The sequence below is a fragment of the Sturnira hondurensis genome, unplaced genomic scaffold (assembly GCF_014824575.4).
Source record: "Sturnira hondurensis isolate 20B ecotype Veracruz unplaced genomic scaffold, ASM1482457v3 Scaffold0022910, whole genome shotgun sequence".
Lineage (NCBI taxonomy): Eukaryota > Metazoa > Chordata > Mammalia > Chiroptera > Phyllostomidae > Sturnira > Sturnira hondurensis.
In genome coordinates, this window is record NW_028095541.1 from 5,638,679 (window position 1) to 5,656,077 (window position 17,399).

A 17,399-nucleotide genomic window follows, 5' to 3' on the forward strand; every position below is an offset into this window, starting at 1 on the left:
CCTCCATTCTTGACTCCCTTCTTCCTTTAGAAGATGGCAAAAATCTCTGGACCCAGGGGTAGGTAAGACTATACAGTCCTTGATAACAGGACAAAACTACAGATATGAGACTTCAACCCATTTACCCTTATAAGATTATAAGGGCCCAGAGTTTTGAAGGGGAGAATTGTTACTGTAGACAGTCAGCCAGAGTGTGGGCAGCTGGTGCCCAGGTGAGCATGGGCTTGGCTAGCCACTTTGCAGGAGCAGGCTGCATGGGGGCTGCACAGAGGATGCAAGTGCACCAAGATCCAGGGACTCCAAGGACTCCAACCAGCTCTCCCAGATGTGTGGGCACAAGGTCCAGCATCAGGAGGTGAGCTGAGGGCTGTAGCATCTCCAGGCTTCCTGATCGGTGTCCTCAGCACCCCTCCCACTGGCCTAAATACTGCAGATAGTCAGGGAGCACCGAAAAGTCCTCCTTACTGGAGTACTTTTAAAGTTAAAAGGTGGTGGCAGGGGGAGGTTCTAACACTGAGTATGCCAAAGCTAGAAAGACGAATGGACACAGCCCAATTGTGGTAAAAGCTAGAAAGATAATTGTGTAGAAAAATCACCCCCCCTCCGCCCCCCGAACTGGTATAGCTCAGTGGATTGAGCTTGGGCCTGCGAACCACATGATCCAGTTCAATTCCCAGTCAAGGCACATGCCTGGGTTGCAGGCCAGTTCCCAGCAAGGGACTCACTAGAGGCAACCATACATTGATATTTCTCTCCTTCTCTCCTTTTTTTCCCCTCTAAAGATAAATAAATAAAACCTTAAAAAAATCCCTCCCCTCCCTATTGGGCTTGAGCAGGAAGGGGGCACGCTCTTTGAGGTGGGAGTCCGCCATTCTCCCATGTCACGGCACCTGAATAAACCTCTTCCCTTTTGCACTAGCCCGTTTCATGAATTTGGTTTTAATTGCAGGAGACAGCTGAGTCTGTTTCTGTTACAGGTATGCAAAGGGCATATGAAGAGAAGCAGCAGATCTTCCCTAAAAATCTCCAGAAATGCTGGAGAACTGGAATCAGCAGGGCTGAGGAGGAAAGGCAAGGCGTGGAACTACAACAGGAAGAAACACTAGCAATGTGAATTGAAAGCCACTGGCCCCCATGCCCTGGGAGATGCTCAAGGATGCTGTGGCAGGGGCTCAGGCTGATTTGAGGTGAGAAATAAAAACTGGAGGATAAAGTGAAGAGTCACTGCTGGAACAGTGAGGCCCACAGCCCTGACCTCTTCTGGCTACCAGGAAGGCAGCAGTCAGGCTGACACGATCCTGAATGCGCTGAATGGCTCCAAAGAAAGGACTTTGCATGACAAAGCCACACAATTAATATGTTCTTGCTAGTGCAGTGTTTGGTGAAAGATGCTGTTGGCATTTGGGGTGACCTGTTCACTATGCAAACCCTCTATACACTGCTGAGTGCTCATTATCCTGGGCCCATCTAATTCCTACTGTGCATTCCAATCATCATGACCATAAAATACACCTTCTCCCACATTTCCAAATGGCTGCATTGGGGTGGGGCAATACTGCCTTTCTTGACTTGTGTTGTTTTTTTTAACTTTAAAATTTTTATTGTGAAGTATAACACATGGAAAAGTACACAAAACATAGCTGTACACTCTGTAATTTGCCATAAAGTGAATATACATGTAACTGCCCTGAAGGTTAAGAAATAGGCCACTGCCAAGTCCCCAGACACCTCCTTCATGCTCCTTTCCACAGCGCCCTCCTTCACCTGTGAAGGTAACTACGATCCTGACTTGAACGCTGTCAACTCAGTCTGTTTCCGAACTTCATATGAATGGCATAACATAGCAAGTATCCTTTTGTAATGGCTTTAAAATGTAACTCATGCAATATATAATTCACCCATTTAAAGTGTGTAGTTCAAAAGCTTAATAATTTTACAAAGTTATGATTAAAGTAGATACAACAATAACTGTCATTTTAACCGTGTTTAAGTGCATCACACAGCAGCACTGATTAGTCTGCTGTTGTGCCGCTGTCACCAGCATCCACTTCCAAACCTTCTCCTGAAGGCAGACAGAAGCCAGCACCTGTCCATAATGGGGAAACTCTTACCTATGGCACAGAAAACAAATGCTCAGGACCAGGAGAGGGAGTCAATGTCTATGGGATGTCTCTGTTACTTAGAAGGAGGCAAATCCAGGTGCAAGTGGAAGGAAATTCATAGGTAAGCAGAGAGAGGGAACTGTTAGGGGCGTTGCTGGGACAGACTTCTACTATCAGGGAAACTGACGTACAAAACAGAAAAGTTGAGGCAGCATGCAGTGTACACACAGCACAAATGTGTGGCATCAGCTCACCTGGACACGGAATCTATGTCCAATAGAACTTCCCAGGCTGCGGGCAAGAATGGAAGGTTTGGATCAACCCACGACATTTTGGGGGGACAAATGTGGCAGCAAAGAAACCAAAGAGTATTGGCAAGAAACAGCATGGATATGATCAGTGAAGCAGGCTAGGAAGGACAGGCTTGGAACTAAAGCCAGGAGAGATTGCAAGAGGAAGGAGGGTCAAGAGATTGGCAATCTCTGTCTTACCCAGCAGAGGCACACTGGAGAGTAGGTGTGGGTAAGAGGGGAGCTCATGTTCAGGCAGCTGGATGTTACAATGGAAGATTTTATTGGTAAAAATGTGTTGGGTGATAATCAGGTAAGATCTAGATGGCTAACCTTAAAAGAAGGTCAAGATTAATGAAGTGAGGGAGATCAACACTTGTGAGGTTAAACTATTGAGAGGATAGAAAGAAAGGACACGACTAGACGAGGTCAACCTGTGACATTCACAAGTAGAAGTCAGTTGGGAACAATGGTAAATGGAGTTCAAAGGAGGAGGATACTTACAGGAGTTAACAGCTAGGGTTACAATTAGGATTAAATATAACAAAAAGGCATGCATTACATCTGCAGCCTAATCTTGGGCATATAATTAAATTAAAAACTATCTCCCTGTGCTTGTTAGTTTTATAATTCTCAAAATGTTTATGTGAAGCAAATGCCATAAAAATTAATTGCCTAATACAAATTCTACACAGAAATCACTCAAGTTATTAAGCATTCTTTTATCATTCAAATGACTCAGCATTATATTTAAAGTTAAAATTAAATTTGGCCAAATACAAAGTAGACATTTTTAAAAGTTTAATTTTAATACACAACGTACATCAATTATAAATTAAAACAGTTTTCAGAAATGGAACTTTGTCTTAGGACTGAGATAGTCATTTTCTTTTTGAAAATACAATTTAAAATTTTACTTTTCTTATTTTGTTTAAATTTTTTTTCAATTACACTTTACATTCACTATCATTTTGCATTAGTTTCAAGTGTGCAGCATAGTGATTAGACAATCAGATACTTTAGAAAGTGTTCCCCCTGATATTTCCAGTACCCACCTGGCACCACCTGGCACCATACATAGCCATCACAATATTATTGACAATATTCCTTGTGCTGTACTTTACATCCCTGTGAGTATTCTGAGATAGCCATTTTTATGATTGATAAAGAAATAATGCTTGTTTGTTAAGGTTTAAATAAGAAAATGCATAAAGAAAAGTAACTTAAAGTAGGTATTTAAAAAACTTTCACATAAAAATATACAGACTTAGACTACCGGACAAGATGGAGGTGCAGGTAAACACACTGTGCCTCCTCACAAAACCAAAAGGACAACAACAATTTGAAAACAAAAAACAACCAGTACTGACAGAAAATTAAACTGTATGGAAGTCCGACAACCAAGGAGTTAAAGTAGATACATTCATCCAGACCGATAGGAGGGGAGGAGACAGGCAGCCGTGGGAGAGGACTCGTGGCAAGGTGGTGGCTGGAGGACCCAGAGAGGCAGCAGACTGTGGAGGAGTGTGGCACACAAGGTGCCTGGCAGACCAGGTGGTCCCACATTCACGTACTGATAAACCAGGCAAAACTGGGGAGTGAGACAGACCGTGCAACCCAGGGTCCCAGCACAGGGGAATAAAGCCTCAAAAGACCAATTGAAAACACCTGCAAGACACTACCAGCCTCACAGGAGAGTTTGTTGGAGAGACCCACAGGGTTCTAGAATGCACACAAAACCACCCACCCAGGAATCAGCACCAGAAAAGCCCAGTTTGCTTGAGGGAAGTTGGGAAGTGACTGAAATACAGCAAAGAGTGGTACAAGAGCCATTGCTCACTCTCAGACGTTCCCTCTCAGACTCCTTCCCCACATACAGCTCCACAACACTATGACTGGGTTGCCCCACCTGGGCGAACACCTAAGGCTCCGCCCCTCACTACCTAACAGGAGCGTCAAGACAAAAAAAAATGGCCCAAATGAAAAAACAGATCAAAGCTCTAGAAAAAATACAACTAAGCAATGAAGAGACAGCCAACCTAACAGATACACAGTTCAAAACACTGGTGATCAGGATGCTCACAGAATTGGTTGAATATGGTCGCAAATTAGATGAATAAATGAAGGCTATGCTAAGTGAAATAAAGGAAAATATACAGGGAACTAACAGTGATGGGAAGGAAACCCGAACTAATCAATGGAGTGGACCAGAAGGAAAAAACAGTCCACCAGAACAGAATTAAGAAACAAGAATTCAAAAAAAATGAGGAGAGGTTCAGGAACCTCCAGGTCATCTTTAAATGTTCCAACATCTGAGTAATAAGGGTACCAGAAGAAGAGGAAGAGCAACACGTAGAAAAGTTATTTGAACAAACAACAAAGGAGAACTTTCCCAATCTGGCAAAGGAAATATACTTCCAGGAAGCCCAAGAAGCTCAGAGAGTCCCAAAGAAGTTGGACCCAAAGAGGAACACAGCAAGGCACATCATAATTACCTTAACCAAGATTAAAGATAAGGAGAGAATCTTAAAAAGCAGCAAGACAAAAGGAGGCAATTACCTACAAAGGAGTTCCCATCAGACTGTCAGCTGATTTCTCAAAAGAGACCTTGCAGGCAAGAAGGAGCTGGAAAGAAGTATTCCAAGTCATGAAAGGAAAGGAGCTACATCCAGGATTGCTCTATCCAGCAAAGCTTTCATTTAGAATAGAAGGGCACATAAAATGCTTCTCAGATAAGGTCAAGTTGAAAGAGTTCATCATCACCAAGCCCTTATTATAGGAAATGTTAAAGGGACTTATCTAAGAAAAAGAAGATAAAAAATATGCACAGTAAAATGACAGTAAACTCACAATTATTAACAACCACACCTAAAACAAAAACAAACTAAGCAAACAACTAGAACAAGAATGGAACCACAGAAATGGAGATCACATGGAAGATTAGCAACAGGGGAATGGGAAGGGGAGGGGGAAAAGGTACAGAGAATAAGTAGCATAGATGGTAGGTAGAAAATAGACAGGGGGAGGGTAAGAATAGTATGGGAAATGTAGAAGCCAGAGAAGTTATAAGAATGACTCATGGACTTGAACTAAAGTGGGGGATGTGGGTGGGAGAGGGTGTGCAGAGTGGAGGGAAGGGGGGAAAATGAGACAACTGTAATAACATAATCAATAAAATATATTAAAAAATGAACTGATTTATCGCAACAAAGACTAAGTAAAATGAAACACAATACAAGAAAATGGAAATCATGAGTGAATGTTCACTAATATTTGTTCATGCACTTAATGTGTCCATCATATTCTAATTCTCTATACAAAATCAAATCACACTAGAAGACATTTAATTAAACATAAAATTATAATGGTTACTTACTGTATCAGAGCAGCTCTTTCAAAGTACTGAATGGCTTTTTCGCAAAACTGAGTATCAATGTAATAGGCTCCAAGCCACTCAATGACTTCAATATTAGAGGGGAAATACCTGTATGACTAGAGAAAATACAGAACATGACAATAAAATTTCAATGGCAACAGATAATTTACTTTTTGAGCATTTTACCTATTGAATGGGTTAATTTATCCTGTGTGAAATTTTTTAATAAGGAAGTGTTAGCTTCATATGCACTTTAAAAGATTTTGAAACTACGTAAGATTTAAAAAACAAGAGTTGTTTAACACTTTCTTGATGTACTGATTCATAATCCGAGTCAAATTAAATGTGTAAATAAGAGTTAAAAAAAGATGAAAATCATGCTTTAGGAGAAAAATGAAAATTTCTTATTTTACTTTTTAAAATTATTTTTATTTTTATTTATTTATCCTTAGAGGGGAAGGGAAGGAGAGAAGGGGAGACATAACAGTGTATGGTTTCCTCTTGTGAGTCTCCTGCTGGGAACTGACCTGCAACCCAGGCATGTGCCCTGACTGGGAACCAAACCACGATCGTGTGGTTCACAGGCCCACGCTCAATCCACTGAGCCACACAAGCCAGGGTTATTTCACTTTTTATTAAAATTAACCAAAAGCTAACTTCATATTCCACAAATGCTCTTATTTTAAATCATTATTCATTTAAAAGCTAATATGTGTTTCTAAATTTTATAAATTAAAAAGCCAGCTACATTTTAAATAACAATTCATAAAAGCTAAAAAGTAAAAGGAAAGTTAAGAGTATCTGCCTACCTCATAGTAGTACTGAAATGCTTGGGACTTGTCTCCTTCACTGTCATATAATTCTCCCAGTTTAGACAGAGCTCTAGAATCAGTTGGAACAACACTGATCAGTTGCATTAACCACTCAATAGCTTGATTGGGATCTTCCATTAACTCATATCTTGGACAACTTCAGTTAAGGATAACATAGTTTTTCTGAATTCATTGATCAATGAATAAATCTAAACATAACATTATACAATAAAATATTCCTTAGTCAATGGTGATATGCTTTTTAATACTATTTACTCTGGATTTTCTTAGGAATGAGAAAGAAAAATGGAGCAGCATGTAAGGAACTCTTATTCCATAGGTACACTTGGCTTTTCCTTGCCTAATTACCACCCAGTAAGATCAACTCCCAAACCACTGTCCAAAGTTTGTCCAATGTGAACTTCTGGCCAAGATTAACAAATTTTAAAACAAAAAATAAGCAGAACTTCCAGAAAACTGAACTGTATGGAAGTCCAACAACCAAGGAGTTAAGAAACATTCATCCATACTGGTAGGCGGGATGGAGACAGGCAGCCAGGGTAGGGCATACAGGGGCAGCTGGGTTGGGGAGGAGTTGCAGCAAGGAGGCAGTTGGCAGACCAGGTGGTCCCACATTTGTCTGTGGATAAATGGGGAGGAACAACTGGGGAGTGAGACAGACTGTGTAACCCAGGGCTCCAACAAGAAAAGAAAGCCTGAAGATGTCTGGCAGTAAAAACCTGGGTTGCAGGGTGGGAGAAACTCCCAGCTTCACTGGAGCCTATTGGAGAGACCCACAGGGTCCTAGAACATAGACAAGCCCACCCACCCAGGAATCAGCACCAGAAAGGCCCAATTTGCATGTGGGTGGAGGGGGATGTGATAAAAACCAGCAGAGAGCTGAGCAAATGGCATTGTTCCTTCTCAGACCCTGCCCCCACATATAGCACCACAATGCAGCAATGTGGGTTGCTCACCCTGGTGAATACCTAAGGCTCCACTGCTTACTACGTAATAGGGACACTGAGACAAAAGAAAAAAAAAAGAGCCCAAATGAAAGAATTGATCAAAGATCCAAAAATAAAAGTAAGCAATGAAGAGATAGGCAACCTATCAGTTGCAGAGTTCAAAACACTGGCAATCAGGATATTCAAAGAAATGGTTGAGTATGGTTGCAAAATGGAGAAAAATTAAAGGGTATGTAAAGTGAAATAAAGGAAAGTATACAGGGAACCAACAGTGACGGGAAGGGAACCAACAGTGTTGGGAAGGAAATCAGGACTCAAATCAACAGTTTGGAGCAGAAGGAAGAAACAGTCAACCAGAACAGAATGAATTAACAAGAATTCAAAAAATGAGGAGAGGTTTAGGAACCTCCAGGACAACTTTCGACATTCCAACATCTGAATCATAGGGGTGCTAGAAAGAGAAGAGAAAGAGCAAGAAACTGAAAACTTATTGCACAAATAATAAAGGAGAACTTCTCCAATCTGGCAAAGGAAACAGACTTCCAGGAAGTCCAGGAAGCTCAGAGTCCCAAAGAAGTTAGACCCAAGGAACACACACCAAGGCACATCATAATTACATTACTCAATATTAAAGAGGAGAGACTCTTAAAAGCAGCAAGAGAAAGGAGAGGGTTACCTACCAAGGAGTTCCCATAAGACTATCAGCTGATTTCTCAACAGAAACCTTGCAGGCAAGAAGGGGCTGGAAAGAAGTATTTGAAGTCATGAAAGGCAAGGACCTACAATCAAGATTACTGTATCCAGCAAAGCTATCATTTAGAATCTAAGGGCAGATAAAGTGCTTCTCAGATAAGGTCAAGTTCAAAGAGTTCTTGCCCTTATTATATGAAATGTTAAAGGGACTTATATAAGAAAAAGAAAATAAAAAATATCAACAGTTAAATGAAACAAAATCGCAACTATCAACAACTGAACCTAAATAAAACAAAACCAAAAACAAACTAAGCAAACAACTAGAACAGGAAGTGAATCACAGAAATGGAGATCACATGGAGGGTTATCAGCCAGGAAGCAGAGGGGGGAATGGGGGAAAAAGTACAAGAAATAAGGAGCATAAATGGTAGGTACAAAATAGACAGGGGGAGGTTAAGAATAGTATAGGAAATGTAGAAGCCAGAGAACTTACATGTATGAGCCATGGACATGAACTAAGGGGAGGATGTGGGTGTGAGGGTGTGTTCAGGGCAGAGGGGGAAAAAGGTGGAAAAATGGGACATCAGTAATAGCAGAATCAATAAAATATATTTTAAAAAATTCCTCTTACAATGCAAATGATCTTTTAAAACAGACCACTCAAATAGCATTTTCATCACATATTAATCTATTAGGTTTTAAAATATTACTCTCATCAATTACTTCATTGATTAAGCTTACTTAGTAATTGATCCTCAACACCAACTAAATGAATGAATAATTAATGATTCCTAAGCTTTTCACATAAGATACACATTAGCTATCTGGTACAGAACTTCAGCACTGTTTCTCAGGATTGCATGAAGCTTCAGGAAACAGTCCAAAGCCTCGTCAAGCCGGTTTAGCTTCTTATAGGTAAGGCCTTAAAAAGAAGGGAAGAAAAAAAGAAATGGTGTGAGGAATTTTCTCAAAGTAACAGAATGGACATTTAAATACATGTAAATATTCATCCAGAAGAGGAAATAAAGACAAACATAATTTTTTTTAAAAGAACAAGTTGGGGTAGGTATGCTTCACTAATATTTGGCAGACACCAAAATATGCTATAAATATAAAGCTTTAGTGATTGCAGAGTGTGGTAGGGAAGAGAAACAGACTAAAAGTTGAACAGAACAGAATAAACTGCAGAAATTGACTCAGTTACAGAACTGAGTTGATGAGCATTTAAAATTAGTGAAGACTAAGGGACTAGTCATAAATGGTTCAGGACAACTGACTATTCCCATTTTGAATTTATTCCTATTTTGAGTAAATTGAAAAGTTATTTTAAAATTAAGCAAAAAACAAAGCTATAACTATGAAAAATATAGGGAAATCTTGGGGAAACAGAAGGGCTTTGTAAAGCAACAAACAAGTGAAGCTACAAATTTTTAATAAGCAAAGTTTGTATGAAAGAAAAATTCTATTTGACAAAAAAATTTTTAAAGTCAAGCGAAGGACTAGGACAAGTATTTAAAATGTATAAAGAGGATAAATACTTATCTAGGCATGCTACCTCCTGCATGGAGACCTTTGCTCTCAACCTCCCTGTTAGTAATGCACTTTCCCCAGGTGCCCTTCCCTCCAATGGGACTATATCTGTCACCTCAGGGAGCCTCTCCTTAACTCCATGTAAAATTGCAAATTCCTCTGCCTCCTCTCCTTTCCGCCTAGCTCTCCTGGGAAGGAAAGTCCACCTTCCCAAGGGGCAGTCCCCACCTGGACAGCTCAGACAATTGGCTTCCTTCATGAATTAGAGCCCCCATTTGGCTTCAGCTGCACACTTTTGAATATTAAGGACAAAGCCAGGATACCCAACCATCAGAGGAAAGGTCATGACGTGAGAGGATAAACACACACACAAACAGCAGGGAGAAGAAAACTGGAAAACCAACTTCATAGGTAACCCAAGGTGAGACACAGTATTGGATTGAGGGTTGTATGCATAACACTACAAACTCATGAACAGGGGAATGTACTCATTTCCGGTGACCTCGGGCAGGGAAGGGAATGAGAGGGTGAGCCTTCAAGGCCTATGACATTTTGTTTATTAAAAACAATCTGAAGTAAAAATGGCAAAATTTTAAAGTGTTATTATGGATACATAAATATCAGTAGTAGGTACATGGGCATTTATTTTTTCTGTATGTTTTTACATGTTTGAAATTGTTCATAATTAAAAACAAAATGAGGGTTTTTTTTTGCTACCTATCAGTTTGGCAAAAGTTGAGTTATAATATACAATATTAGCAGAACTTGGGGAAATCAGTCAGTCTCATATACCACAGTGGAAATAGAAATTAGAAGTATTTTAGAGGGCAATATGGCAACATCGGTGAAAATTTTACAAGTGCACAACTTCTGAATCATTAATTTGATAAAAAATAACCTATAATCCAGCAGTCTTCTTTTCAACTCTTTGTTATAAGGAAGGCAATTCCTTGTTCTAGAGAGTTAGAGCTCATTAAGTGAAAGAGAAATAATTACAAAGCAAAAAAACAAAACACACAACCACAACCAAAACACAAACAAAAAATAATTTTGCCTGTTTTACTTACCAATATTATAAAGTGCTTCAGTACAAGAAGAATCATTTCTCAGAGCCTCTTTATAAAATTCAGCTGCCTTCTCATAATCACCATTTGCAAACACTGTATTCCCTTTGTTAGTAAGAGCAGATGGATTATATCTATCAGAGCTCACAGCTAAATCTGCATAGCTGCTGGCTTGTGCAAATTCATTTTCCTAAAGTACAAAATATATACAAATTATTTGAAGTTCATCAAATATTTTTTTCTAACTGTTCTGAGATTACAGACATAAATGGACACAAATATTTACATATATTGGTCTTTTTTTAAAAAAGACTTTATTTATTTATTTGTAGATAGAGGGGAAGGGAGGGAGGGAGAAAAGCATCAATCTATGGTTGCCTCTCCTGCACAACCCAGGCATGTGCCCTAAATGGGAGTTGAACTGGTGACCCATTAGTTCACAGGCTGGCTGGCACTCAATCCACTGAGCCACACCGGCCAGGGCCATATCTTGGTCTTGAGAGGCTTAATCTATGACAGATTTGTACTTATCAAGAACTTTCAACTACCCAAGGGTCTTATGATTGATTTTCCTACAGTCTCATGGTTTGAATAACATCACTATTTATATGTAGGTGGTTCCATTTCACATGCCCAAATTCCATGTCATTATTTATTGCAATCCTTGCTTCCTGAACCTCAAGCCCTGAAGTGGCTATAAAAGCATCCCTGTCTGTCTGCCCAGACCAAACTGGGTGCATCACCTACCAGGTCTGGTGTTTCTAGCAATTAATTGTCTTCACTCAGTCTCATTGCCAAGTGCCCCATCAGGACTCTGCCATCATGCATGCAAGCTACATGGACCTCTCAGTTCTTAGGTGGTGTGGCCACTGGTGCCATGTTGGCTTGGCTAAGCCAGGGGTCACAGTTCCCAGAACCCCTTTCCCTGTGTGGCACTTGTCTGAAGTTGGCCAAAGAGAACTTTTAGGATACGAAGCAACAGGCTTCCTCTCTGCAGGTCTTTTTCTCATCAGATGCAGGCCTGATGAAGAAATGCTGGGGTTCCAGCTTGTCCTCACTCACTTCCACTCCACACCTGATTCTTCTTCCTGACTGCACTGTCCCTGCTGACCACAGTGACCCAGATCCATGCTGGGGCTTGGCAGTGAGCCCAGAGGAGGCAGCTGCTCCATAAAGTCCCTCTTCGGGTTGCTTCTGGATGTGCTTGGTCACTCACTCACTGACTAGTGACCACTGTTCAGATCCCCGAACACCCCTTCTTCACCCTCACCCCCACAGCTCTTCCACCACTGTGGATGTTCTAATTCCTGTATCTCTTCCCCAATAACATTACTAGTCACTGCTTTAAACATGTACACTTCAGTGGCATTTAATATATTTCATGCCTTCAGTTCCTCTTGGTGACAAAAGATCCTCAAAGTAAGAAGTGGCTTCAGGACAGAGATCAAATCAAGGATGTGGCTGTATTACCTTTGGAAACATCTCAGATTGTAGGATACTGCCTTGCAGAGCCAACCTTCTCTCACAGTTATATATCTTTAGGGCTGTGTTCCACTGTATCCTCATACATCTACATGAAAAAGGGTCTGCCTTTAAAAGAATTATGGATATGGTTGGGAGGGGCATAAAAATACCCCAATAAGATTTATAGAAAATTTGCCAAGTTTTTAAGGGAGTTGTACTAACAAAACTGTTGGCAGCTTGGATTAAAGGGACAGCCACAGTCCAAAATGATAAAAGGCCTCTGGGCCCCCAATTTTCCTGAGCAAAAAAGCAGGTTCAGAAAGTTAATCATCTGCCAACATAGTTTTGGGGGATTTTTTTTTCTGTAAAAGGAAGGTGGTCTCAGAGGGTAGAGCCAAGAGCCAGAGAGACCAAAGGATTGGGGGTCACCTACCAGGGATCAGAGCTGGTTCCTCATCAAGGAACACTCCCACACTTGGGGTCACTGACCACAAGTGCTTAGCTGGGTTTCAGAACTGCCAAGGAGCAGTACCTCCATCCCACCCCTTTTGAATGGGAGTGTCTACGACAGTTTTCCTATCCTTATCTCACCATGGATATTAAGAGTATGGGGCAGATGACATGGTTTTTGTTNTTCAGTTCCTCTTGGTGACAAAAGATCCTCAAAGTAAGAAGTGGCTTCAGGACAGAGGTCAAATCAAGGATGTGGCTGTATTACCTTTGGAAACATCTCAGATTGTAGGATACTGCCTTGCAGAGCCAACATTCTCTCACAGTTATATATCTTTAGGGCTGTGTTCCACTGTATCCTCATACATCTACATGAAAAAGGGTCTGCCTTTAAAAGAATTATGGATATGTTGGGAGGGGCATAAAAATACCCCAATAAGATTTATAGAAAATTTGCCAAGTTTTTAAGGCAGTTGTACTAACAAAACTGTTGGCAGCTTGGATTAAAGGGACAGCCACAGTCCAAAATGATAAAAGGCCTCTGGGCCCCCAATTTTCCTGAGCAAAAAGCAGGTTCAGAAAGTTAATCATCTGCCAACATAGTTTTGGGGGATTTTTTTTTCTGTAAAAGGAAGGTGGTCTCAGAGGGTAGAGCCAAGAGCCAGAGAGACCAAAGGATTGGGGGTCACCTACCAGGGATCAGAGCTGGTTCCTCATCAAGGAACACTCCCACACTTGGGGTCACTGACCACAAGTGCTTAGCTGGGTTTCAGAACTGCTAAGGAGCAGTACCTCCATCCCACCCCTTTTGAATGGGAGTGTCTATGACAGTTTTCCTATCCTTATCTCACCATGGATATTAAGAGTATGGGGCAGATGACATGGTTTTTGTTCCTACACCATTAGATCAAGAGGACCTGTGCTTGAGAAGGTCCCATCTCTATCTAAGCCTTCCACGGAGGTTGGCTTTTGACCCTGATGATGAGACTATTATAGTCTTGGAAGAGGTATGTGCATTCTGCATATGGGAAGTACATAAATAACTGGGGCTTGAATACGCCCGGTATACACTCACTGTCAAAACAAGAGCCCCAGTGATCACACCACCCAGTCTTCATGGCCTTGTATATTCCTCTCCCATGTTTGTTTTGCCCAGTAAGATTATGAGTTCGATGCACATAGGAGACCGACAAACACCTGTGCCCAGGGGCCTCCTTACATGGACCCTGTTCCACATAGGAAGTCTAGGCTCTCCTGCTAGAGGAGCATTGCGAAGCAGGACTGAGATGGCTTAGGGCTTCAGCACATGGCTTTTGGGGGACACAATTCCATCCATGGCATCTATTATGAAACCTGATTATTCACAAAGACAATCATCAATTATTATCTCTGTCTGAGATCAGTTCCATGTGCCTCTCAGACATCTGAATTATATCACCATCACTACAAAAAATTTAAAGAATATATTTAAGAACAATCTCGGCATCTTTCTCCCTAATTCACACACTCCTCTAGACATGTCCCTGGCACCACTCTCCCGTCAGCAGAATAAAACACTGGGGTCCTTCACACCAGGGGTTTTATCTCTTTTTATCTTAACACATGAGAGATGTAACACCTTCCTGTTGTAACAGTGATTGCACACAGCAGTGATTCTCAATGTGCAAATGAGAAGCTCTAAAAGGGACTGAAAGTGTAGTAGAACCAAATACAATGATCCTTTGTACTTTTTCCCTCCCAGCTGTCTTAAATTTGTGATTGCTTTTTCCTTTCTTTTAATTGTTGTTCAATTTTCTTTATTTTCTTTTATTTTTTTATTTACAAAATGTTATTTTTTTATTTTTTCTTTTCTTAAAATATTTTATTGATTATGCCATTACAGTTGTTCTAATTCCCCTCTTCATTACCCTCCACCCAGCACACCCCTCCTCCACCATTCCCCCCTTTAGTTTATGTCCACGTGTCTCAAGTTCTTTAGATTCTATGTTTTCCCTACTATTCTTGTCCTCCCCCTGTCTATTTTCTACCTACCATCTATGCTACCTATTTTCTGTACCTTCTCCCCCTTCTCCTCCTCCCACTCTCCTGTTGCTAACCCTCCGTGTGATCTTCATTTCTGTGGTTCCACTCCTGATCTAGCTGTCCTCTTAGTTTGCTTTTGTTTTAGGTGTGGCTGTTAATAACTGAGTTTGCTATCCTTTACAGTTCATATTTTTTATCTTCTTTTTCTTAGATGAATCCCTTTAACATTTCATATAATGAGGGCTTGGTGGTGATGAACTCCTTGAATTTGACCTTACCTGAGAAGCACTTTACCTGCCCTTCCATTCTAAATGAAAGCTTTGCTGGACAGAATAATCTTGGCTGTAGGCCTTTGGATTTCATGACTTGGAATACTTCTTTCCAGCCCCTTCTTGCCTGTAAGGTCTCTTTTGAGAAATCAGTTGACAGTCTGATGGGAAGTCCTTTGTAGGTGACTGTCCCCTTATCTCTTGCTGCTTCTAGGATTCTCTCCTTCATTTTCATCTTGGCTAATGTAATTCTGATGTGCCTTGGTGTGTTTCTTCTTCGATCCAACTTCTTTGGGACTCTCTGAGCTTCCTGGGTTTCCTGGAAGTCTATTTCCTTTGCCAAATTGGGGAAGTTCTCTTTTATTATTTGTTCAAATAAGTTTTCCACTTGCTCTTTCTCTTCCCCTTCTGGTACCCCTATAATCCGGATGTTGGAGCATTTAAAGATGTCCCGGAGGTTCCTAAGCCTCTCCTCATTTTTTTGAATTCTTGTTTCTTCATATTTTTCTGTTTGGTCATTTTTTTTCCTTCTGGTCCACTCCCTTGATTTGAGTCCCAGTTTCCTTTTCATCACTATTGGTTTCCTGTGCATTTCCCTTCATTTCAATTAGTTTAGCCTTCATTTGTTCCTCTAATTTGTGACTAAAATCAACCAGTTCTGTGAGCATCCTGATCACCAGTGTTTTGAACTATGCATCTGATAGGTTGGCTATTTCTTGGTTGCATAGAGTTATCGGCTCTGGGGCTTTGAGTTCTTCTTGAGCCGTATTTTGGTCCGTTTGCACCTGTTAGGTATGAAGAGTGGAGCCCTAGGTGTTCATCAGGGCCAGGTGACTCAGTGACTGGGTTATGATGCTGTATGTGGGGGCGGGGTCCAAGAGGGGGCAATGGTGGTCACCTCTGCTGCTTCCTGCCGCTGGGGCCTGCGTGGTCTGTCCCACTGCTCGCTGCTTTGCTGGTTTATCTGTGCATGAATGTGTGACCGTGGTCAGCCTGCCACCTTGCGCTCTCACTGGGTCTACCTCTTGCTACCCCATACCTGGGATCTGCCCATGGCTGCCTGCATGCCTGGGTTGGAGGATCTTTCCTGCCCGAACCTACTCCAATGCTAGCTCCACCCCTCTTATAGGTCTGGCTTAATGGTTCACTGGTGTCAGACTTCCATGTAGTTCAATTTTCTGTGTTTTGGCTGTGTTTTTGTTACTGAAACTTTGTTGACTTAAAACTTGGTTGTGAGAGGAGGCACAGTGTTTCCACCTATGCCTCCATCTTGGCGGAAGTCTCCTTTTCTTATTTTAATTGCTGTTCATTGTGATTGTTTATGCCCTTAGTTTCCCAACAATTGACCCCTTCTCTTTAAGCTATATTCTTCTTTCTTTTGATTGTTATTCTAATACAGTTGTCTTTCTCCACTTTTTATTTAATTATTTTTCAAGTACAGTTTTCTGTCTATTACTCCCATCCCATACCACCCCTGTGCTCCCCCTCCCTCCCATTTCCACCCTTCTCAGTTGTTGTCCATGTATCCTTTATATATGTTCCTCTAAATCTCTCCCTTATTTCCCCTGAAATTCCCTCCCCTGTCCCCTCTGGTCACTGTCAGCCTGTTCTCTATTTCAGTGTCTTCAGTTATTTATATTTTGCATGCTTGTTTGTTTTGTTGTTTAGCTTCCTGGTAAAGGTGAGATCATATGGTATTTGTCCTTCAACACCTGGCTTATTTCACTCAACATAATGCTTTCCAGTTCCATCCATGATGTTGCAAAAGGTAGGAGCTCCTTCTTTCTTTCTGCAGCATAAAATTCCATTGTGTATATGTACCATAGTTTTTTGATCCATTCATTTACTGACGGGCATCTAGGTTGCTTCCAACTCTTGGCTATTGTAAATTGTGCTGCTATGAACATTGGGGTATATGTGTTCTTTGGGATTGGTGTTTTAGGGTTCTTAGGATACAATCCTAGCAGTGAAATTGCTGGGTCAAAAGGCAAGTCCTATTTTAGTTTTCTGAGAAAATTCCATACTGTTTTCCATAATGGTTGTACCAGTCTGCAATCCTACCAACAGTGGACCAGAGTCCCCTTTTCCCCACAACCTCTCCAACATTTGTTGTTTATTGCTTTGTTTATGATAGCCATTCTCACCCATGTAAAGTGGTATCTCATTGTGGTTTTAATTTGCATCTCTCTGATAGCAACCGATATTGAGCATCTCTTCATTGTCTCTGGATCCTCTGTAAGTCCTCCTTGTAGAAGTGTCTGTTCAAGTCCTTTCCCCATTTTTTAATTGGGTTAGTTGTCTTCTTAGAGTGAAGTCGTGTGAGTTCTTTGTATATTTTGGAGATTAAACCTTTGTCTGA

General features: G+C 41.0%; 1 protein-coding gene across 8 annotated transcripts in view; it reads right to left on the bottom strand.

The window, feature by feature from the left end:
- IFT88 (intraflagellar transport 88) overlaps nucleotides 1-17,399 on the bottom strand; it is a 224,533-nt gene that overhangs the window by 72,490 nt on the left and 134,644 nt on the right. For all 8 annotated transcript variants that reach the window (XM_037037259.1, XM_037037260.1, XM_037037264.1 and 5 more), the window contains 4 exons: nucleotides 10,839-11,025; nucleotides 9,055-9,163; nucleotides 6,578-6,728; nucleotides 5,769-5,884 (listed from right to left, as the gene is read on the bottom strand). In XM_037037259.1, the coding sequence (XP_036893154.1) occupies nucleotides 5,769-5,884; nucleotides 6,578-6,728; nucleotides 9,055-9,163; nucleotides 10,839-11,025 (563 nt within the window). The remainder of the gene's footprint in view (nucleotides 1-5,768; nucleotides 5,885-6,577; nucleotides 6,729-9,054; nucleotides 9,164-10,838; nucleotides 11,026-17,399) is intronic.